General features: G+C 39.8%; 1 protein-coding gene across 1 annotated transcript; it reads right to left on the bottom strand.

The window, feature by feature from the left end:
* Nucleotides 1–1,406: 1,406 nt before the first annotated feature.
* LOC114145566 (ectonucleotide pyrophosphatase/phosphodiesterase family member 2-like) lies at nt 1,407–24,500 on the bottom strand. Its single transcript, XM_028019194.1, has 24 exons — nt 24,399–24,500; nt 19,840–19,995; nt 17,815–17,940; nt 16,698–16,758; nt 16,498–16,595; nt 15,973–16,052; nt 15,719–15,838; nt 15,160–15,215; nt 14,838–14,903; nt 14,167–14,239; nt 13,983–14,091; nt 12,368–12,493; nt 11,699–11,730; nt 11,462–11,589; nt 10,010–10,085; nt 9,678–9,765; nt 8,786–8,952; nt 8,205–8,250; nt 5,573–5,712; nt 5,272–5,407; nt 4,970–5,047; nt 4,695–4,827; nt 2,717–2,870; nt 1,407–2,605 (listed from the first exon to the last, which is right to left on the bottom strand). The coding sequence occupies exons 1-24, from the start codon at nt 24,493–24,495 to the stop codon at nt 2,435–2,437; spliced, it is 2,517 nt and encodes an 838-aa protein (XP_027874995.1). The 5' UTR covers nt 24,496–24,500; the 3' UTR covers nt 1,407–2,434.
* Between the last annotated feature and the right edge of the window lie 61 nt (nt 24,501–24,561).

Raw genomic sequence — 24,561 nt, forward strand, 5'->3', positions numbered from 1 at the left:
TAACACAGGTGAAGCATCAAACTGCACAACACAAAACTGGTAAAACGTTTTATTTAGCTCTACCTTGTTGTTAGGGCCACAACCCTTTTTCTAACCCCTTTTGGTTATATAAATCTGACGCCTGGAACACTGTAGAAACAGCAATGTCATAACTTGAACTAGATAAATTACATTTTAGCAGTCAGTAATTGTGTGCAACACGTAGATCAGATGATCACAGTTTTTTATGCCATGAGATCTAACGACCAAATAAATGTCACAATACTCAATGAAATTATATTTCTCCATCTGTGAAATGATAAATATCCAAATCTAAGCTAACAGGCAGCAGTACAGTCCTATTTATGTATTATTATACAATATTGGTTGCACTAATTACATTTTCGTTGTATTATAGTCACTTTCATAATTGTCAATTGTTACTTATAACCTCTAAAATGTTCTTACATAATTAGGACATTGTCCTAATTAAATTTAAAAAGGCTATAACTTGGATGTCAACAGTAGGTAGAAGTTTTTGGCCACCAGTATATTATCGGTTGTTGTCTTGTGTAACTCTAATGAAAAACAAACTAAAATCTTATAGGGAGAAACCTCAGAAATCTGGTTGTATAAATATGCATACCCGGCTTTTTACCAAACCACCTTCTTAGTTACTGTAAATTTAGCAACCAGTTGCTTATGGTAGTAGTCTTATGACTGTTGAATTTTGGTCCCTAAAGTCTCATGACTGTCTGAACTTATGCTTTATATTATTTCTTTATTTTTATGTTACTTGTGGACTTTGTGTGGAAAAGGTTTCTCTACTTGCCACTCTTCAGATGATCTGCCAGAGCTGGTTTTTGCAGCTGCAAGAGATGCAGATAAAGAAGTCAACTTCTCTCAAAGTGACTGAGTGAGAAGTTAGTTCTCAGAATTTGTCTCCTAAACACTTTTGCACTTCTTCTCAAAGAGAGTCTTGTAAATTTGTATGACAGGACTCATTCTGTTTTTGTTCTCATTGCGTACAAGATCATTTAATAAACCTGAATAAGTTCTTTTCAACTTAATGACGCTTGGATAATTTTTGTTTTTCCACCACCTACTTGCCCTCTCATCATGGTCATGATCATCCAGGTTCGCTTAATGGAAAAAACTCAGTCAAATGAAGCAACCATAAGAAAAGAAGTCCTTTCTTGTCTTTGGGCTTGAGCGATGGCTGTGCTGATCTACAGCCCAGTAGATCAACAGGTCGTTAGAGACCCAGACCACACCGTACGGTACCAAAACCCACAACACATTCAAAGTAACCAAAAGCCCCTTCATTCTGAAGTTCAGGTCGGGCTTCAACAAGTCATCTTCACCATGTTTAGATATTTGAATTCACGGGGCGGAAAACGTAGACAAATAGATTGAACTCACAGATGGTGATTTTGATCAAACTTTTATTATAATCAACAAATTTAATTGTGCACAAATCAAAGTCACAACACACACCCACACACACATTCAAGCCACATTTGCAGTCCGATATGTTATGTTTATCACACACACAACCTCACAAACACAGATACATCATTACCATTAAATTGCATTTAAAAGCAAAGGCTTTTTTATGAAGGGTGGCATACAGATCAGGTTTATTCAATAATCTCCAGCCAGAGTGATTCCATATTGGCCTGTTGATTATTTTTTAAGCCTGATGAAGTGGTACAACTGCAACTCATCTCACAGCTTCTAAGGGGACTTCATTGTGCTAAGGTTTGAGTGTGTGTGTCTACTTGGTGACCTGCAGGGGGAGTACACAGACCCCTGGAGACAGGCTCCCCCTGCAGGAACTAAGCAGGTATTGAGAATGGATTATTAACACAAATTCCACATGATTTTCATTAAGCTAATTAGAATATTCATGTACTGTGCAACAACATTTCTGAAAGAAACCAAAATATGTGTGACTGTATAGTCACCTGGAGCTGCTGCAGAGAAGATTCTTTGGACTCCAGCTTTAGCTGATGGGATACAGGGGCAACAAAGTGCAGAGGCAGCAGCCTTTAAACCATCTTTGGATGGTTGAGGCGTAACATAACGCCTGCTCAGGAATCACATAAGTGCAAAAATATGATTATTATACCTTTCATTCTGGGATGCTTTGAATGTGATTTGTAGCTTAAAAGAAAAAGTGCAAACAAACTGATTTTTAGTGCAGCGTGTTTATACTAAGGTGCCAAGAGGATGTAAAATTGTATCTCTGCAACTCTAGAAAGTCCTTCAGGGAACCGAAAGGCTACATGATCTTCTGGGTCCTCAAAAGGAAGGTGAGATGAGGGATGATTCAAGACCTTTGCACAGTTTTGGAAGAGTTCAGTGGTGTTCTAGCCATACGTACTGTAGACAGACAGAGATGGAAGCATGTGCCACATTCCTCCACCACATCTGCAGAAAAGGTCAGCAGAGGTCAGATCTCTCTCTCATACGTGTGCATGAATGTTTTAAAGAAAAGGATCTCGGCGTAGCTCCGGCTGGTTCTCCGGAACAGGTCCAGGCCTGTGAGCAGCTCCACATCTCTGATCCGGGCCGTGTGCATCTTCATCAGGTCCTCCACCCAGCGGGACTCATCCTCAGAGCTCTGTTGGGTTGGGGTCACACACAGAAAGTCATGTCCGCTGCTCTCAGAAACAGCCGTGTGGACAGGTAGGACCAGAACTTGAAAGGTACATGCGATGTGATTGGTTCTTACGTTGCAGGTCTCGTCGTTGTTGGGTCGGTGTGGGAGGATGAAAGTGGCGCTTCTCAGTGCACCGTTGCATAAGCGTGCAGTCTGTGTGGCGTCCAGGCAGCTGGTCATCACCACGAAGTAATGAGTCGGGATGGGGACGACTCCACTCACATGGCTGGAAAAGATTTCACCTTTTAGTCAGGAGTCTGCTGACTCTGACTCAGCAATTCTTTCTAAAAATTATGACAGTCTGACATGAACAGCTTATGAAGAACAAAGTCCAAATAAAAATGATCTTTTTTCAATGGCTGAAGGTTTTTCTTGGTTTCCCTTCCTTTTGGTTGAACTTACATTCAGTCTCTTCCTTCTTTCTGACTGTGGCAAAATATTGTTATGATGATTAATGTGGACAAGTGCAGGTAAAAGTGAGACCTAAAAGCCTATCTACACAAGAAAAAATTAAAAGTTGATTTCTTAGTTTCTGAGAGAAGCACCACTGAGTGCTAGTTAGTGACGCTTCCTCCACCCAACCAAGACAGACGGATGGTTAAAAACTGATGGTTTGCAGAATAGTTTTCTCAGCACCACTCACTTATCAGTTGGAGTAAACTTCTAAAAAGACTTTGTCCACTTTCCTGTTCTACTGCTGCGAACCTGCCTGTTCAGCCCAGCGAATTCCCCCTTTGGTCAGCCACAGTCTCTGATTGAGAGATATGGAAGGTAACCTGTCTTTATACCAGCGTTCCTCAATTCCGGTCCTCAGGCCCCCCTGCCCTGCATGTTTTAGGTGTTTCCCTTCTGCTATACACCTGGATTGAATCTATGGGTGATCAACAGGTTTCTGCAGCAGTTGGTGGTCATGCAATCATTTGAATCAGCTGCTCTGGAATAGAGGCACATCTAAAACATGCAGAGCAGGGGGGGCTGAGGACTGGAATTGAGAAGCACTGCTTTATACCAACACACCAATCAATGGATGACTGCAAACATCCCCATCTGGCTGGCCCCAATGGAACCACAGCTCTCAGGACTCCGCTCCGGCTGGGGGCCCACAAGGCGAATGCAAAGGCACCCAATCCCGGTTTGGAACCAACCGGGCCGGGGCCTGCAGTTCATCGAGTCTAGTTAGACTCAGAAGGGCCGCATGACCTGACACCTCCGCCGAGGATGACAGAGTCTTGCCGTCTGTGAACCGACCCAGAGGACCAGTTCTCTGTCCGACAGGCCACAAAAACTGACACATTTGGATATGTCCAAACATTTTAATATTTGGACATATCCAAATGTTTCCTTTGCAAACATTTTTATATGTCAGTAATTAGTTAAAGGTGGACATGTGGGCATCCTAGGATCCAGTGGAGTTAGATTAGGATTAAAGTTAAGATGTAGGTTTTAACCTTGGGTTACTGAGAGTCCAGTAAGCCCCAAATAACCATTAGAGATTTGTCCATAGTTAGAATAAAATTCTGAATGCTCATTTATTATTTCAGAAATGTTCCCTATATTTTTAATAGCAGAGGTCAAGTTGTTTATTTTTTCTGTCTATGTACTTAACCTTCATTTGTTTCTTTTGTTCCCTATATTTATAATTAGTAGAGGCTAGTAAATATCAATTTCACCGACTAATGTTGAACTTTCATTTGATTATTGGATTCTCACAGTTTTCTCATAATCTGTAGCTCATAGATCATTACAACAGCTTCATAAAAATATAAATCCTAATCTTGAAGAAAATGTACACTTTAGATTTATTTCAACTATAGGATAGTTTGAGTATAAAACTGATATATTGCTTTATATCCATCCATCCAACCTAGTTTAAAACCTCGCAGCCAGAAAGCATTAAAGAAACTCATTAGAAACAAAGTTTAGGGAAATAAGAGATGAATGAAGACTTTTGCACTGATATGAACTATTCAGACAATTAACATGAATGAATGAATGAATGAATGAATGAATGAATGAATGAATGAATGAATGAATGAATGAATTCTCCTACTCTCTGATTGTCTCAGCCGAGTCTCTGACTCCATCATAATTGTAGTCAAAGATGGGTCCAACAAGAATGTTCACTCCGTTCCTCTCAGTGGCGTATTTCTTCACCAGAGCTTTCTGAAAGTAAGTCCAGATTCCTGAGTGGGAGTGGGAGTGTGGGGAGAGAGAAGGACGTGGCAGACGTGGGAGTGAATGGTGGAAATGATTATTAAAAACATTGTTAAAACGTCTGAAACTAAAATGAGGAATGTATCAGGATTTCATGAAGTGAGAACTTACTCTTAAATGCAGGATACATGGGCACGGTGTTGGTGATGAGGATAGCATCTTCTTTTCTCTTCAGGTTTGAGGAAAGCTCTGTGAACACACACAAGATATTCCAACTGATCCCACTGATGATTTTCTGTCCAAATCACAATTATTCATGACTTTAAACCCTAATAAGACCAAGTGAAGTGAGTGGCTGCAATGTGACTAACTATGGAAATGTCTCTCAGGGGTTATGATTACTTTAGCAGTGTGTGGTGGTGTCCACAGAGGTTGAGTGTGTTTTTGGAAGCCTGCAGTGGATATTCACTTACGCGGCGGGTACAGGAAGGCATATGTGACATGTTTCTCTGCTCTGTAGTTGGAACACGACTGGCTGAAGACCGGTGGGACTCTGGCGTCCGGTCTCGCACAGTTGGACAGAGACTCAGGCAGAGGAGACAGCTCTACCTGGATGGACAAAGAAAATGTTACCCCACTTTTACCACTAGGGGGTGCAAGAAGCAAGAGGTTTGCTTGGATCTCTTTAGTGTTTCACAGAAAGACTTTTGAGTTTAGTACATGCAAAGAGTGTGTCTTTGACCGTCCGAAAGGAGGGGTCAGGCTGGGCGGTACCTGTCTGCTGACGGTGTAGGATGTCCAGAGGGGCATGAACAGGGTTGCACTGTAGCTGCTGATGTAGTCGCTGTGACGTAGGATGGTGTATTTATCATGGAAGAGGACAGCAGGTCGGCCGTACGGCAGGTACCTGGTGTCTGAGGGACGGAGCACACAGAGGAACACGGCACAGAGAGGCACCAATGTAACAAGGTCCATTTATACGGGTTAGACTGCAGCATGGAGGCTGAATCCTGCTGACAGCAGTCTGACTGAGGCAAACATTTGGCTCTATGAGCAAACACTTCATTTCACATGTCAGATATAAGTGAGAGTTAATAGATAAAAAAAATCCACCCTGAACTTTGTTACATCATGACCATAAATGTTAATGGGTCTTTCTGGAATTTAATTTGTATGGAAGTCCCTTTTTGCCATGGAAGAAAAGAAAAAGTTATACAGTGATATTCTGGATGCATTCACACGAGCTCTGTTCAGTCTGCTTTAGTCTAACTCTGGTTCAGTTGTTTAGAAAGTCTGGTTCGTTTGGGGAGGTGAGAACACATTATCAAACTAAGAAACAAACTCTGGTCCGCCTACAATCCTCGTTCTCGGTTCAGTTGATGGGAACTCTTGTGTTGTTAGAATTCATATGTGAATGCTAAGTTGACCAAAGAACACTCCAAAGACAGGAAGTGGACTATAGCGTGGGGCATTCTGGGTAAATACAACCAAAACAAACATGCAAGTCGACCAGCAGAAATGGCTCATGGTCTTTTATCAACCACTGTAATCTGATGCCAATCCATTGTGTTTGCAATTTTTGAAGAAAGAAGATGCACTCAGTTATCCAACAGGTTTGGTTTGTTTCGCTCAGTGCAGTGTGAAAGGGAACCACAGCAGCTAAAAATGGAACAAATGTTGCAACTGTGCTCCCCAATGGAACAAAGTCTACCAGACTGCCAGGTGTGAACATGCCCTCAGAGTCATGATTATGAAATACTACAGAAACAGTGTGACTTTTCTCATAATTACTGCTTTTGTTATTGCAAATGTCACTTTCAACTTTTGAACTTTTATTTTTTTCTCATGGCAGCTTGGCTTCCATACATTTGACACACCAACAGAAATAAATGAATTATTATGAAGTGGAGGGAAAATGATACATGATTCTCAAAATATTTATTTATTTATTTTTTAAATCTTAGATGTTGCTGACAATTATTTTTGGACTGTACAATTGTAAGATAATACTGGACAGGAATATTGAAAGGATCTTTATTGTAAAAATACCTTTTAAATTCACCACCTTTATTCCAGCTAACAAAATTTCTACCTGACAATGCAAAATATCTGTATGAGATATTAATTACAGTTTGTAAAAAAAATCTGTCACCAGACGCTGGCTCCACCCTGAACCTCCCACTGTAGTAAACAGACAGAGTGTGATAATGAAATCTATCAGATGGAAAGATTTACATTCTCAATCCATCTTCAGCTGAATGGATGTCCTATGTTAACCAAACACAACATGCACGAATATTGGATTGATAAGAATTAATTAAAAGAGACGATTCATCTTTCAGGAAGTGTCTATGTGCTGTATAATTTCTTATATAAAAGTAATGTCTTTTCAAAATACTGTAATAATGTATTGTTTCCTCTTTGTGTTCTGTTTTCATTTAGTTTTGTTTTGTTGTTGTAAATGTTAAAGAGAAGGAATTTTGTAATCGATCAGACTGGAACTGGAACTGTGACCTTGAGGTAGAATCAAACTTTTGTAATCTCAATGCTTCAAAAGTAAAGAATATTAATAAAAAAAAAACATAAATGTGCTCTCTATAAATCTCGTCTTTATGGAAGAAGGGCAGTTTGATATGTGGTGGACACAACAATCATATTAAAAAAGTGTTTCTGTCAGATTAAACCAAACTGAACGTTTTGGTCTACAACTGACCCTCGCCTATTCATAGATTGACATGAGTGAATTTTTCTGTGAAATGTTGTTAAATTATTTGTGGAACATCCACCCATTCAGTGATGTTTTTTGTAAAGCATATCTAAAATATTTGAAAGTAAGTGCAGCTCAGGCAGCTGAACTAGCCAATCCTGGAGCCCCATTCATTTTTCTGGGTGGTGATTGGCTGTACCCCAAGCAGCAAAAACACAGTCCCAAGATGGCTTCCACTGCATGCATTAATGCACATTAAGGAATACTTGGTGTTTGAACTTTTAAAATAAGCATTTTTAAATTCAACTGAGAATCTGGGAAAAAACTTGAACATGTTTGTACAGAGGCTCTCCATCCAATCAAAGAACAGGCAAAACCTCAGACTATAGAGTGTGAAAACTGGTAGACAGAAAATAACTGACCTGCAGCCAAGAGAGCTTTGCAAAGTATTGTCTAAATTCAGGGGCAGGCCTCCCTTTTAGATTTTTATTTGTTAAAGAAAACCCTGGAACTGTGAATCATTCTCCTTTCCTTTCACTTCACTGCTATATTCTACTTTGTGTTGGTGTGTCATATAAACTCCTATTAAAATGCATCGTAGCTGCAGCCTGTTTTTTAGTGTGGTGAAATGTAAAAAAGTTCAAGAAGTGCATTCACTGTTTTGACATATTGTATTTGCAAATCTCATGACAAACTGACCATCAATAGCTTGCCTCAATCGCCGGTTTAGCTCCTCCACTTTGTTCTGTAAGAGACAGAGCCAGAGTGACTCCAGGTTATAGCCTCGTACAAGGGTCACTTTCAAACCTCTCTGGCCCCTACTTTTTACACGCAACTGCAAAAAGATTGGAGATTGAAACAATCTCTTGCCAGAGATCTACAGGGAATAAGAAGTGCATCAGAGTTATCACAGTTACTGTAATGTCTCGACATGACTAAATGCTAAAAGTTAATAAAATGTTCTGAAACATTCTTATTTTAAGTGTGTGCACTTAGCTATTCGCTATTTTTGCTTCCAAACAAACTGGTTTGTTTTTCAGTTGAAGTTTATAAAAAGTTAGGAAATTATTTGCCAAGTTCTCCTTTTTTCCAGGCCAAAACGCAAGCATCCTAACAGAGTGTGAAGACTTTTCCATTGTGTTTGTATTATCACACAGCCTTCAAATCTCTCATGCTGTATCAGAAGGTTTTCAGTCTGCTTGCGCTGGTCCTCCACTGTACCTGTGGAATTCAGTAAAGCTAAAACCAGGCATTCCTCTCAGCAGTCTAACAGGGCTGACCTTTTCATCGCAGTTGCAGCCCAAGTCATTTGTTGCCGTAACGTGGCTGGAGGCCGTTGGCCTGGACACCTCCTCTGGCATGGTGGGTCTAAAAGTTGGACTTCTCAGCAGGTGGTTCAGACTGCCATGAGTTCCATTGTTTGGAGCCGGTTGTAGACCCAGGAGATCTGAGGTTGGGATAAATCAGAGATCGATTGATTGATTGATTGATTGATTGATTGATTGATTGATTGATTGATTGATTGATTGATTGCTTGATTGATTGATTGATTGATGTTAAAGCGTAAGGTGCCTGTTAATGAATGTACAACAATGTTGTCAGAAAGATGCCAGATTTAGCGAAATGCTAGTTTCCAGCTGAAGTCCCATTACACTAACAACACAAGGCATAAACATTCACACAGTTTTATACATAAAAATAAAAAAACACAAACAAATAGTTTTTTCTGACTTTATATATAGTTTTAATTTAAGAAGCTAATTTAAAAAATATATTTACAAACTACGTCACAAAAATACCTAAATCTAAATGAGCTAAACACAGAGAAGGTTGAACACCAAGCTATACACATGATGATTTCATCTGGACATAATTCTGAGCACTATGACCTCTATAAGTCACAGGATTGCACTATAAGACCACCATGTTGTCCAATGTGTTCACACAGGATGTTCCACTCACTGTCAGACAATCTGGGGATTGCCTGTTACTTAGAGCCCTAACACATTCCCTGTAATACCTCCTTTAGATGTGACTACTCCTCACTGAACCATTCATGATGGAAGTTCTATGACTGTTTGTCTGAATGAAGCCTTCCAGTTGCAGGAATAGTTTCAAATCAAACACATGCGCTCAGTTTTGAACTCAAACAAATTCAGAAACGGGCCTTACCACACATGACGTTATACAGCTCAATGTTTTCAAAGGCTGGAACTTTGGTCTTGAATTTAAATGAAGGTCCATAGCCCAAGAAAATAGTCTGAAGTAGAAGGGTGAGACTGGTCATATGATCAAAAAGAATAAAGAAAGAAAATATGCCCTGCTTTTTTAATACTTTGTGCACCAGTAGGTTTTATTTTTATATAATTGTTGCTGTAGAAAATGTGTTCTACTTAATCGAAACTTTAGAATAATTTGTAATACATATGCTAACATTGTTGTTAACATTGTTCTGGCATAGCGTCTGTCTGCTGCTCATATAGTGGATGTAAGATGTGAAATACCTGCATGCTGTTGATCTTATTGTCATATCCATGGTCGCCTAAGAATCCACAGTGTTTCCTCCCCACTGGGACTTTCCTGAAGTCCAGTTTGGATGAGATCAGTATCACGTTATTGTTACAGTGGCTTTAAATTCTTCACAATCTGTGACCAAAGTTCTAGTGAAACATAACTCAGATCATTCAACTTACTCAGAACAAACGCGTAAAGTTTTTCAACTTTGACAGAAAGCGATTTACTCTAAAGAAAGAAATACTTCATTTATTAGTAACTTCCAGTTAAACACCCTAATGCATATCAGCTTAAGCATAGGTTTGCATTTCAAATTAGTAAAGCCACAAGCATGTAAAAAATGTAACTGAGTAACTGAAAGCATTTTATGCCGTGAGAACATTTGGGGTGTGCGTGTGTGTGTGTGTGTGTGTGTGTGGTGGGGGGTGCAAATGGTCTAAGACTCTGCTCACAGCCCTGGTGCCAACGATTAGCCCGTCTGTGGAAGGGAGCTACACAGAAACCATAAAGATTTCTTTATGGTTGTGCACTTCAGTGGGGGAAACCAACAGACAGAATGTCAACAACCAAGACCAGTAAAGGTAGCTGTGGTGCTGGCTTTACACCGTCTGCTGGGGTGGCTGGGTGCTGTGTGGAAACCTCCTACAGGTCAACATCATCAGACTCAGTTCAGCTCAGCTCTCCTCAGTTCACTTTACATAAGTTCAGTTTATTTTAGTTTACTTAGGGTTAGCGTAGTTTAGTTAACTTAATTCAGTTCGGTTTAGCTTAGCTTAGTTTATTTTGGTTTAGTTTAGGTAATTTGTCTTAGTTTAGCTTTGATTAGGCTGGCTTAGTTTGGCTTAGCAATGCTAATTTAGCATAGCTTAGTTTAGCTTAGTTTAGTTTAGCATAGCTTAGTGAACTTAATTCGGTTCAGTTTAGCTTTGCATAGCTTAATTTAGTTTAATCTATTTTAGTTTATCTTAAACTAGATTAATGTAATCTAGCCCTAAACTATTTTACCTTAGTGCATCATTAACATCAACTCAGCTTGTCCATTATTTCACATATTTGGGGCTTTCATTACTCCTACTGTTCATATGTGGAAGGCAGTCACAGCATGGTTTTTATTTATTTATTTAAGCAGCAGGTTGTTTAAGAAAAAAAGGTTGACTAATATTTGATATATATTTTACATAACTGACTTTAATATGGTACAGCAACCACTTAAAGAATTTAAGGTGAGGTGGTGTTTTGTTAAAAAAAATAAACCCATTATTTTGGAACCACAATTACTTTTGATTTGATGAATTTAACTTAGGTGACAAAAAGTTTGCACCCTGCAGTACATCATGTAAAACAATCTTCAGGACTATTGTTTTTGTGCATGTAAATTAAGACAATAGTAAAGTTAAGACTGAATATCAAGTGCAGCTGCTGCAGTAGTTCTGCCACCGTACCTCTCCACTTGCCACTTCCTCTCCACCAGCAGGTGGATGTCTTCAATACGCCGATTGTTGGCATAGTGCAGTCTCTTAGGCAGGTGCTGCTTCAGGTACGGCTTAAAGTGCTGCTCTGCTTTCTTACACTGTTGAAGAAATCATTTAGATGACGCATCATCACATGTCAAATCAAATTACATGCATTTCCACTTCCTCATTTCAGACCTTCATATTCTGAACAAATATTTTACTCACTGTTAGATTTGCAACAACAGCCTTGGGGTCATCTGAAAAAAGAAAACATATGATCACACAAGTTGTTGGAGTTTCTGAGAAATGGAGATGAGAAGAGTAAGTTTGAAATGTTGGCTTCATCTTTACATCCTTTCATTCTAAACTGCTTGGTTGGTTGAGAAGTCCATCATATGTTCTAAAAAGACCTTAAAGGGATACTTGTTTTTTTGTAAGGTATTATGTGGAAAAATACTGGCATTTTTCCTTTGAATACAGTTTGAGAAGTTATTTCTTGTGCCTTTATGATTTAGGCTCAGTGACGGCATGATGGGGGTAGGCCGACCCGAAGCTGCTGAGATAAATGGAACGAGACAAATCCGCTGAAAAATGGTACAATGTTTCTGCTGATGCCTGAATGTACAGTCAGAGATCAGGGCAGGACTATTTCCTTTAGTCCTTGCTCAGTCAGTGAGCCTGTTTGTTCCTCGGCTCCTCATTGCATCTGAAGCACATTGCAGGAAGAATTCAGAGAGTTGCTTTTCTTCATCACAGGTTCTTTAAGCATCATCATCATCAGCAGCAATTCAGATAAAACAAGATAGGAAAAGATTCCTAATCTATCAGTTACTTACAGCAATTCTTGTTTGGTTTTATTTCTTTAAAGCAGAGAGAACAGAACTTTTCACTCACATTTGAGGTTGCTGGGATATCTGGAGCGTATTCTGCCAAGAGACCCAGGGACGAGGATGATGTCATCAACAGTGGTCAAGTAGTTGCTGAGGAACTCTGTGCGATCACAGTGAGCCTCTTCCATACCTGAAACATCGCAGGAGGAGAAGGCAGGTGTGAAACTCTGAAGGATACAAACTTTTCAATGAGGGAAATCATCTAATTGGATTCTTGCTTTACATTTCTGGAAAAGTCTGTAGACTGGAGTTCATCCTACTCAGTCGATTCACTGACAGACTGATTCTCCTATTGGCTGGCCCACTTTATTCTACCGATTATTGTAAACTTCTGGAATTGTTGGATATCATCATCTGCAACAAACTTCTGACTGATGACGATCCGTTCTGGTCTTGAGTTCTTGGACGTGGCTCCAGTTTGTTGTCTTGTGTTTTTCCTACACAAGATTTATTAAGTTTCCACTGATTAATGGATTTATGGAGTTTCCACACCACAGATCCAAATTTTCAACCTTTGAGCCACTCTGTTACAACTTCAGCCATGTGACACTGAGCTCCATCATGCTGGAAAATCCACCGATCATGACTAAGTTGTTCCTTGGAAAACATTTTGTTCCCATTCTTTATATTCGTGGGCAGAAGTAGGAGGAAGCCTGCTGCTTTCTTGGAGACACAAACCCAATCCATGGCAGTTCATTTCTTCTTCTCTGGAGAAATGATTTTTCACTTCTCCAGAAATTAAAAATCATTTCTGGAGAAATGACCTCCCAATCAGATGGAAGATTGATCAGAAGATTGATCAGAGAGGACAACTTATCAGGAATTTAGTCAATGGCTTCTGATGTCCTACAGATTAGAATATAGAATAGAGTAGAATAGAATAGAAGTACTTTATTCATCCCAGCAGGGAAATTACTTCACAGTTACAGCATAGAGACAAGACACAATAACAACTACCACTGATTAGTAGTTGTAGATAAAATAAAAAATAAAATATAAAATGCTATAAATTGTAAAAATATAAAATGCTGTTAATATAAGAAGCAACTTAAGAGCAGTCCTTGCAAGATTCAAAAAATGCAGATATGAATATGTAAATATATGTACAGCAAGTGTGCCACAGTGTAGTTGTGCAAAATTGGACTGATTAGTGCAGAACAATGATTTAGCTTTTATTGTACAGTGAGATGGCATGTGGCAGGAAGAATTTCCTGTATCTGTCCCTACGACAGCGGAGCTGGAGCAGCCTATGTGAGAAGGTGCTCCGCTGTCTGTCCACTATGTGGTGGAGAGGGTGCTGTTTATTGTCCATAATAGACAAAACTCCGTGAGTTAGCATCTTTTTTATTAATCTCTACAATGTGAATCTCAACTTGGTGCACTTGATGATCCAGAAAGCTGTTACTTTGTCTGTAATATTCCCAGTTCCCTGAAAGCGACCACGATGAACATCGTCAGGTCAGCTGCTGGTCCCTGCTTGGCTATAAATGCCAAGCAGGCATCTCAAATAGATGTTTTTCAGTTGATCACATTAGAAGCTCTTTAGCTAAAGTCATAAATGAAAAGATGAACAATCAGAATTTCAGATGAGGGTTTGGACTCAGAGCCAGGGTCTGTACCGTGGTCTCCCACCAGGATGATGTTGACACATCGGTGCAGGTTCATCTGCTTGAGTCCGTCCATCAGCTGGCCCACAATCCGATCAACCGCAATCAGAGTATTGTTAAGCTGGAAGAGGATAAAGGAAGCCGTGAGCGACCAAACCCACTCAGGCTCAGAATCTCCTGGAACAAACGTACTCACGTCTGCACTCTTTGGGCCCATTACGTGTGTATGAGCGTCTGGTTCCTCAGAGTGCATGGCATAAACATAGGGCCTGAAACAGAATACAGGTGAAATGGGTGTTAGCTGAACCTGTGGTGTCCAATGCAAAGTTAATACTATTAGCTTAGAAGGGAATCTAATCCTGAGCAGAAGATCGGCTATGTGTCAGATATGCTAATTTTCAAATGTTGATTTCATTCATCAAAGGGAAAAAAACTTCTCCAAACCAACCGGGCTCTATGTGAAGAAGTTATTGAAAATTAAATTAACTGGTCAATAACAAGTCAGTAACTACAAAAATGATTTATGTTTTTGTTTAATTTCACCAAACCCTTAGCCCAGGCCTGATTACGGCCAAATCTAAAGAAACAATAAATTACTTATGTAGAACTCATGATATCACCGAAAGAAATTCAAGAACAGTTGGGAAACAAAGTCACAAAGAAAAACAACCAAATGAGAGATTTGGAGTGGCCTAGTAAAAGTCTGGACTTCAATTCTACTAGGAGATGTGTAGGAATAGGTTGACTGATGATCCGTAACACCTGAGAGAGACTGAAAAGCAAAGACAGGTCAAAAATCCAAACTAGGTTTATTTCAGTGAGAGGAAAGTACGACCAGAGACAACATATGTGTGAATGTGTGATCACCTCTCTCCTTCAGGAAGATGGAGCCACTGCAGCAAAGTCAGGATCCTCCTCTCCAAAGGAATGGCCCTACAAACAGAAACACCTTCTGCTGTTAAGCCTCCACATTCTGATATTAATACTAAAGCTATGAGGGGGCAACATTTAGGACAAACAAAACATTTTTTAATAATTACATTTTACATCATTTTCAACTTTGCAGGAAAAAAAAATCCTGATCCCAATAAAAGTTCACACTTTTTCTGATGTTTGTTCAAGAGAAGGGATGAATTCACTCAGCTATGAATGTAAAACTCAGTGGTGACGTGTTTATGTGTGAACTTACACAGGCCAGAAGAAGTTGGCAGCTTTCAGTCCCTGTTTGAGGGCAGTGATCCAGATCTGAACGAAGAGACTCTCCGTTAATTATTATTATTATTATTACTTTTTCTGTAAGAGCGTTTTTTTTTCAATTTTCAGCAAAAAGCTGAAAATTAGAAACAGAATTATAATACCAAGCTGAAAACCTGAGAAACATCCAAGCTTTAAGTTTACGACATTTATTGAGTGGAGAAAACAAACAAATTTCATATAACAAAGTAACAAAAACATTTCTTTTGTTTGTTTGTTTAATCTCATCAGCAACTTCTAATTACTAATCCACAACTTTCTGTTTCCCTGGGGAGTAAATATGATGTAACACGGAGCAGAGGCCTATTTGTTTTGGCTGCTGATGGGGAACCATAAATCCAGCGCACAGGATGACCACTGCTACAGAACAGTAGCAATGTGTTACCATAACAACCATTAATTGCCATCTGCTATCTTTACACATCTTTACAAATGTGATGATGTGTTGTTGTTAGAGGCCCAGACAAAAATGCTGGGCCTCTGCAGGGACTTACTGGTTGTCCTCCCCACCAGCGGTGGTTCAGCTTTTCTTTGGTCATCAGGGTGAATGTTGCATTAAATATTGAGTCATACATGGAGTTTTCAACGATGCCATGAGACTCTGGATAGAGACCCTTAAATGAAACAATTGGTCATATATGAGTCATACCAGCTGTTTTATTTACTTATTTAAAAACCAACTAAGTATTAATATAGGCATGATGTGCAGATATTAATATTTGTAAAGATGAACTGAAATCATACTCACTGTTGACATTGTATAGAGGTTAGGGAAGGTTTTGGAAGGATAAACAGGCCTCATGTAAGGAGCTTGGGTTCCACATTTTCCTAAACAATAACAATTTTTAAATTTTCTGATTTAATAGACAGTCAGCCATGAATTTAACACAATGTACACAACACAAAATTCTGTTTAAAGGTAACTGTTTTTATACAATCTAGAATAATTATTAGTAGGAATTGGTTGTTAATTAAAATACAAAAAAAGGAATAGATACATAAATAAAATGCAGGGAACTGACAGATTTTTTTTGTTTTTTTTTTTTGTAGAAAGCAGGTAATCTAGTCTCCCAGTAAATTTCCCAGCATCAATAAAGGGAAGAGTCTTGCACTGCACAATCATAACAAAGATCAGCTGATTCAGCTAAGAGGGATTTGGTTGTGCTGACAATATCATCCCTGCTTCATAATATAGAAGGAAATCATTGTTTCTGTGTTGCATGCTTCATTTTGAAGATGTTAATTGAAGCTAATAAAAAAGATGCTGACTCACGGATTTTTAAGATGTTGGGTATGATGGAGTTCCCCCTCTTCACGTAAGACGCACTGAACCCATCGAGAGACAGTACGATGAGAGGTGGACGAGCAAACCTGCACATGGACCAACATGGAATGTGAAGGGCAAAACTTCGTCAGGCTATTGTAATCTCATTCCTTTCTTCAACACTGCGAAGGTTTCAAGTATTAACATACCCAGCAGGACACTCTGGGCTCTTGATTGCCTCACATTTACCCTGCAACCAGGAAGTGTCTCCTGAAGGGATCCAAACGGGAGGTGAAACGAGGCAGCAGCCACATTCCAGAAAGCCGAAACATTCCTCAACTTTAATAAGATAAGCAACTATTGCAGGGAACAGGTATTTGTCCCATCAAACACTTTTTAAACCCTTTTTCCCAAATAAATATTTCTTATTAGAAAGAAGTAACCTGAGTAAGTACAAAATCAAATTCAAAGCCACTTCATTTGACTTGTTCTTCATGATTTCAGTAAGTGACACCAATATTTAACAAGCTTTCAACTTTCTTTAAGGAGAAATGGGTCCAATCAAGTTGTTAAATCAAGAATGAACTGTAATTGATTACATTTGTGTAAAGCTGAGTAGGTTTTACAAACCACACCCAGGTCTGATCAGTCCAGTAGAACCAAGAATTCCCTTCAACAGATCATGCCTAACAACATCAATCCATCCATCCATTTTCTGTTCACCCTTTGTCCCTAATGGGGTCGGGAGGGTTACTGGTGCCTATCTCCAGCTACGTTCCGGGCGAGAGGCGGGGTTCACCCTGGACAGGTCGCCAGTCTGTCGCAGCCTAACAACATGAAGTAGGCAATAAGATCTCTAACAACAACACATCATGCCCTGATCAAAAAAGTTCAAAAACAGAAGAGAAACAAATTCTCTGGCATCCATCAGTCTGGAATTGGTGATGAAGCCATTTCTGAGGTTTTGGGATTCCAGAGAACCACAAGGAGTCATATCTGATATAGATAACATATTTATAACAACTGAACTTAACATATCTATTGATTGTGCTATGAAATAGCTCTGTGTGTTTGGAAAACACATAATATTGCCCCTTTAAGAAATATCTAACATCAGCCGATACCGATGTTGATATTGATAATGACACTGATGCCGATATATCGCACATCCTGATCACAGACTTGACAGCAGCTGCTGCCAAGAGAGGCTGAGGGGGGTAATGACTTTTTCAGAAAGGCTGTTTGGTGCAGTTTTCTCTGACAAAGTCTAATCATCATCTAAAAACATTTTTTGTTGTTTTTTTAGGTAAGGTGGACGCTCCAAACCTCTGCACAGCTTCCTGTAGTTGGTGCAGCAGTCTCCCCTGGCGAGGCAGTCATCAGAGCAGTGGCAGGCGTGCTGTTCATTCCGGGTCTCGCCGCATCGATCCTTGCTGCATTCATAACCTCCCTCTGTACACAATGAGGAACAGGAAGCAAGAAGGGAAAACTGCTGACTCAACGATCCTTATGGAGTTCTAACTAATCTTAGAGATTATCGTGAAAAGCATGACATCACGGTGACAGTGGGTGACGGCGGTGAGGCTGGGCAGTGGGCAGGCAGCCGGGGGTCTATGGTGACTTTTGTGGCTTAAACAGTTTTCCTTTTCAACAGAGTTTTTATTTGGGATGTGACACTGTCAGGGAAAATTGCCTCATGGCTTTAAGGCACATTCAGGATTAAAGTGGCCAATAAGCAGTGAGCCAAAGACCACCAGGCTGAAGGAGGGAGCATAAAATCAGACCACCAGTGCTGGAAGTAGCAGGGGGGAAATGTTGACACTGCAGAGGGAGAGAGAGAAAAACAGCAAACCTGTTTTCAGCATCATTAAGTGCAGCTCAGTCTTCCAGCTCATGCAGCTGAACCATCAGCTTGATAGTTTTCTGTTATTTCTCTAATGAATAATTCTTTCATGTTAAAAACTATTTAGAGATCACATCTATGCTGAACAAATCTTTCTCTTTCAAACCCTGTTTCATTTGTTGCTGCCTTTATGCACTGCTTCATGAAAATCATGGTCTTTCAATAATGGAAATGTTTCGATCAGAAATGCTGTAAGTCCTGCTTCAAACGGACGACTGACGAAACAAAAGGGCCTCCGGTTTTTATGCACGTAAATAAAATGGTGCAGTATTGGAAGATCAAGATGAAAAGCAGCTACATGCTTTAATAAAGGCTTACATGAAAACTAAAATGGATTTTAATGATCGGCTCTGCTGAGTGGAGGCTGTATGGTGCAAGTATCAGTACTTTCTGTACAATTTGCATATTTTCTCTGATCATATGTGAGTTTTCTGTCGGTGCTCTGGTTCCTCCCACAGTATAAAGACATGAGTGCTGATAAACTACGCTCTTTAATTGCCCTTTTGCCAGTATGAATGTTTTTTCAGTGTCTCCATGTTTCCCTGGCAACCTTTCCCAGGTGAGCCTCACCTCTTACCTCATGACCTGGAGGCAGGAACCAGATTACCTGACCTGGCAGGGATAAGCAGACATAAACTGTGGCTGGATGATCTCAGCTGTGGTTTCAGAATCATCTCCTATCTGTTGCAACCATCTCATATGGTAGAAGCCAGACCTAGCTGGGTGTTGCTCAGAAGTAATTGGCAGCAGACCACCTTTGTTGATTGACTGGTGGATTACATCACTGACAACGTCTCAACTAACGTTTTCAATCTGCAATAAGAACCATAGCTGTTGGTGAGACAGTGAACTGAAAATAGATAATTCCATGGTCAAACTTTAAGGTTCAAACCTTTTTAGACAGCCTTCAGCATCAACTGGACTGGGCAACTCGCAAGACCAGAATATACAGAGAGATTTCAGAGAAACTGGCCACTCAACGCAACACACACACAAATGACATCATCGAAGCATCAACTGTAGCTCCTGTACACTCATGGTACGTATTTCCACATCCCCCCACATTCCTGTCCATGTTCACCCCCACATAGTGAGGAACACATTACCAGTGGAGACACACCCAATGTGGCTATAATAAAACCAGACATTAACTGGTGAGACTTCACAATGAAAAGATGCTTTATGTAGCTAATACTTCTGTTAACTCTACTTTTTTACAAAGTACTCTAGCATCCAGGATAACTTTCTACTGGAAAACAACTCCTCTTTCCGTGTAAACTAGAAACTTTGAATACCAGGTGATGAGGACAGACTGTGATCTGACCTGGATCACTGAGGAGCTGCTGCGGCTCTGCAAGTCCCAGCAGAGAGATGAGAGGAACAATGCAGGAGTGATACGGTCTTGAGGTGTCACAGGTTAGCATGAAGGCATGTTTGTGTTGCCTTACCTGTCCGGAGGCAGAGCTGGTTGAAGTCAGAGCAGCAGCTGCGGTAGGCTTTACACAGGTTGTCACAGCGACAGTTTGGGGCCTCGGCCTCCACAAGCTCATAGCATCTGTTCCTGCAGGAGCCGGAGGTCGGCACGTAGACTGGCAAGGAGCGAGCTGCCGACAGGAGAAACAGAGCTTCAGGAAGAATATCTAAACCTCAGGTCGTCTTCGTCATCCACGGCTTACACGGATATAATCGAGATGAAATAAGGTGCATCTGGTAGAACATCAAGCCCTGTCACATTTGTGAAGTGTCATTTTTTATGCTCCTGTTTCATACAGTGTTTGTTTGTTGGAATAAAAGCTGTAAACTTTTACAGTGTTCTACTGCATCAAGGATTGGTTGGCAACATTTGCTCTGATGACACTGTTCCATCCTTTATCCATACTTACTGATCATATCAGGGTTGTTCAATTCTCCAACCTTCAGTGTGACCCCTTGACCTCTCCAAGTGGTCAAATACTTATGTCAACAGCTTCAGCTGCAGAGGTGTACAGTGCTGTTATTGGCTGCTGATATAATGACAGAAGCCACACTGATGCACAGTTTATTACATGAAGAACCAATGATGAGGTTTAAGGTCAGGTCTGTGGAGAAAGCTCCAGTTTTCAGGAGTTTTCTAGTTCTAGTTCTGAAGTTTGGATGCTTTATCAGCTGATATTTTGCTGAAAACTCAAGCAACATTTTTACAGTTTTTCCTTGTTTTATTATATCAAAGCCTTATTCCAAAATGTGCTAAATGAATCTCTTTCCTCAAAAGCTTGAAGAGAAAAATACTGTAAACTGATGTGAATAAGCTCATTGAGGTAAGATGCTACGCTAAAGCTACAACTTAGCTTCTCGTCTATCCTTTGAAGTCTTTACATTGAGGCCTGGTGTGTTGCTTTTAGAACTTTCTGTTCTTTTCAGGTGATTTATGGAGGTCGACCTGTGTGTGCCTATTAACACTGAACTATACTTAATAATTATTAATGATTTAACAATTGTGCAGTTCCACTTTACCAGAGGGCCAGGTTGCTTTGGATTGCTCTAATGAATTAAATCTTCATTTGAAAGCTATATTTGAGATTTGCTCAGGTTATCTTGTCTTGATGATCTTAAACATGAAATCTGAAAGCAGGTAAATACTTTTTCACACTGTTGTGTTTGCTAGGTCATGTATTTTATTATTTTCTGATAGTAAGTTGTGACAATGATTATGTTAGATGTACAATAAACACATGCTGAGGTGAAAACTGATAAAAGAAACAGAAGTTAGAGCAGAAGTGGGCAGTGTGTTTGGTTGGGGGATCGTGGAAATAAAATCTGTCTTGGTTTGAGAGTGGACAGACTTGGAGGAATAAGGGGTGGAGAATGAACTCCAATGCTCTCCTTATGGTGTCTGTAGGCCGATCAGCATCATACACTCTGTCTCTGTGAGGAAACATGAGTCGACCAATCACAGCCTCCCCCGGCTCACAGAGATCTGTTGTAAACTCCCCCGCCGTGCTCCACTCCCTCGCTTCGTTTGCACTGGCACACACGTCTCGTCCTGAAGTCAGCCAACTGTGTATGAGAAATTTGTCCGTCTAACCGCATGTTGCTTGCATTTTCAGGACCCATCTAATGAAAACTGCCAGGGTTGTCGTGGTAACTGATGTTTGTGTGTCTCAAGTGAAAATATATCACTTTCTGAGAATGAGAACTGTTCACGCTCTCATTCTAACCAGGAAGATAGAACACACCACCCCAGTTCTAAAGTCCTTCTATTGAGAGAATAGAGAAGATTATAAACCACAGAACAGCTTTACATCACAACACATTAAAGGTCTGATGTTGATCAACCTTCCTCTGCATCTCCAGAACCAGAACCAGAACCAGAGTTCAGTTTTTATGCTTCTGTTTCAGCTCAGTAACTTAGTGCTGAAACACAAAGTTACTTTTTAAATCAAGGCTAAAAGCCCACCTGATTAAAGCTGCTATTCATTAATAATAACTGTATTGACTGATATATTTGGTGTATACTTGCTTGATGATTGTGATGAAGGCATTAGACAAAATGTAATGTTTATTACTTGCTTAATAATTGGTTACAGTTTTATGTAGAGCACTTTGAATGGCCTTGTTTCTGAAATGTGCTATACAGAACTTGACTTAACTTCCTTAAACATAATATTTCAAAAAATTAATATTTGTATATTTGTATATTCATATATATATATATATATATATATATATATATATAATGTTGATCCAACATTCAAACTAAAAAAAGCTTGTTTCAGAAAGCAGCAGCTGTGACGTTTTAAGATTACAATCAGCTCCAACTTTACTTACATAAATTAATCAAATTAACCATTAAGCAGCACAGTGTGTAGATAATGTTGCAGAATGTCCTTCAACCTCATCTTAACACAAAATAATACAAAGAAAACATAAGTTCTCTGTCTGAAACATGTTCATGTTGCGTTTGATTCCTGTTTGAAAGAAGCTGCAGAAATCTGAAGGGAATCTTGTTGTTTTTACTTCATGTGGGTTTTCTGCTGCCACAGCTCTTCACATGTCCAATAGCTGCTAGAACATCATTTCCCAGCAGGCTGAGCACCACCTGCTCAGCCTCTGTGCTATTCTCAGTTCATGCTTTCAAACCACAAACTTGATTTCTATCATTTCTGACATGATCAAGCCAAAGGAATAATCCTCCACCTCAGGTTTCATGGACATTTTTCCTTCACACACGAAGGATTACCGACTGAGATTTTTGTGTTTTTATAGCTACATAGAAAACCATGTTAGTTTTAGCCTATTGCCACCAAACTTAGACACAGCAGGGAGCCTCTCTGCCTGGCTAGTGCCAGCTTTTCATTGCACGTCTTCAGTCCAAGCTGAAACCAGCAGAAATATGATTAGATGTTATTTTTAATGTATTTATTCATTTTTCAGAAGAATAGTATGTCAACACAATACTATGGTATTAGAGCACTTCTAATTTTGAGGGACTTGAAAACCGCCTACATAAAACATACAAACTAATAATTCTTGCATCTTATTTTCTTACGTGGTCATTCATGTAAGTCGTACATATAAATAATAATGATAATAATAATTTTGGGGGAGCAGTGTAGGTCCCTTAGGTTTTGGCCCTCTGTGGCCCCAGAGTCAATGTTGTGTCTCCGTTTCTTGTTCACCTGCACCTCCACATTGAGACTGAAGGTCCCTACGGCAACCCTTTAACAACTTGAACTTCAGACAGCCTCTACTTTCACTTCTCACCATGTACACACACACTCCTATGCGCACACACCTACAACCACATTATTACGTCCACTGTCTGTATCAGCTTATCCTCAAGGCGACACCTTGCTGCCTGTCGTTACTGTAATTCTTTATAGCCTGTTATGCAGCAGTGATATTTTTGTTTTCATCTTTAATGGAGCAAATCTGGACTGACACTGCTGAGCACCAGACCCACCATGTTGATCTTCTGGGTTCTTCAGTATTGTCATTTGAGACTATTAGTTTTAATTCAGTTTCTGAGAATGAACAATGCGCTAAAGGTCATAAAGCATCTCAGTTAAAGACTGGACTTTAACTAGGTCACTTAGAAACTTTCTTTTATTTGTGTTTTGATGAATTCATAGGTGGACTTGATGTTGTACTTTGGATAACTGTTCTGCAGCACAACCCTACTGTGCATAAGTTTAAAGTCATGAATGGAGAAATATCAAAATTTATGTTTTCATTCATCTGGAACCAGAAAGTAATTCGGTTTCACTATCTACCTCCATGTTTTACTCTTTTCCTTTAATAAAATCACCATTCAAAAAATTGCATTTGTTCTCTCTGGTTATGTTTGTCTGGTACTAACATCTCCATATGATTTGAACTGGGCCCAAGACTTTGAATATGTGCTTTGCATTGTACTTTATATCAAAGTCATAGGCAAATTGTTTAAAAATCTTGGGATTTTGATGAATATAAACAATATTCAAGAATTGAAAATTAGGAAGTTATCTGCATTTTGGGGGAACAACTTGAAGCAATTGCTATTATGCATTAATACATCAATACTACTACTTGCTAATGTATTATAGAATTAGTATGATATGGTAATAATAGTATATATAATTTGTCTGTTGTAGAAATATGACCATAAAACAGCCCAGGAGCCCAACATCCTTGTAAATGCGACTCTTGATCTGAAACATTAAAATCTTTAAGGGGGGTGAATACTTTTTCACAGCTGTATATGAAAAATATACAGAAGATCAGCTCAATTAGGGCTTTTTAAGAGCTGAGGCTGTTTTATTAACAGCTTATGATTAAAAAACTGTCCCTGTGTTGTCATCTCATGCTGATGTCCTCCTTTCCTTCATCGTAATGATGGGGCCCACAGCCACATGCAGCTCATTAACAGGCAGCAGGAAGGAAACTTTTCAATGACATGATCCCTGAGGAGAATCCGTTCTATACACACAGACACACACACACACACACACACACACGGAGCTCAAGGCCAGAGTCACAGTGTACTCACTCTCCATCCTGGCTGCGGTCCCGTCCTCTCCTGAGCGCTTGGGCCGCCCGGAGACAAAGCCCCAACACAGGTCCGAGCTGCACAGCACCGACAGCATCCACCACACCTGAGGGAAACAGCAACCAGCCTGGCATTACAACACACTCTCACACTTCAGCTGTTT

The sequence above is a fragment of the Xiphophorus couchianus genome, chromosome 5, assembly GCF_001444195.1.
Source record: "Xiphophorus couchianus chromosome 5, X_couchianus-1.0, whole genome shotgun sequence".
Taxonomy (NCBI): domain Eukaryota; kingdom Metazoa; phylum Chordata; class Actinopteri; order Cyprinodontiformes; family Poeciliidae; genus Xiphophorus; species Xiphophorus couchianus.

What these genes read in the sequence shown, in the direction of transcription:
- LOC114145566 (XM_028019194.1), bottom strand. Translation starts at nt 24,495, where the DNA reads ATGCTGTCGGTGCTGTGCAGCTCGGACCTGTGTTGGGGCTTTGTCTCC. An exon ending in CTGTTGTTGCAAATCTAACA is followed by an intron (nt 11,590 to 11,698) that starts GTGAGTAAAATA and finishes TTTCTTCAACAG; the next exon opens with TGTAAGAAAGCAGAGCAGCA. An exon ending in ACAACGACGAGACCTGCAAC is followed by an intron (nt 2,606 to 2,716) that starts GTAAGAACCAAT and finishes CCAACCCAACAG; the next exon opens with AGCTCTGAGGATGAGTCCCG.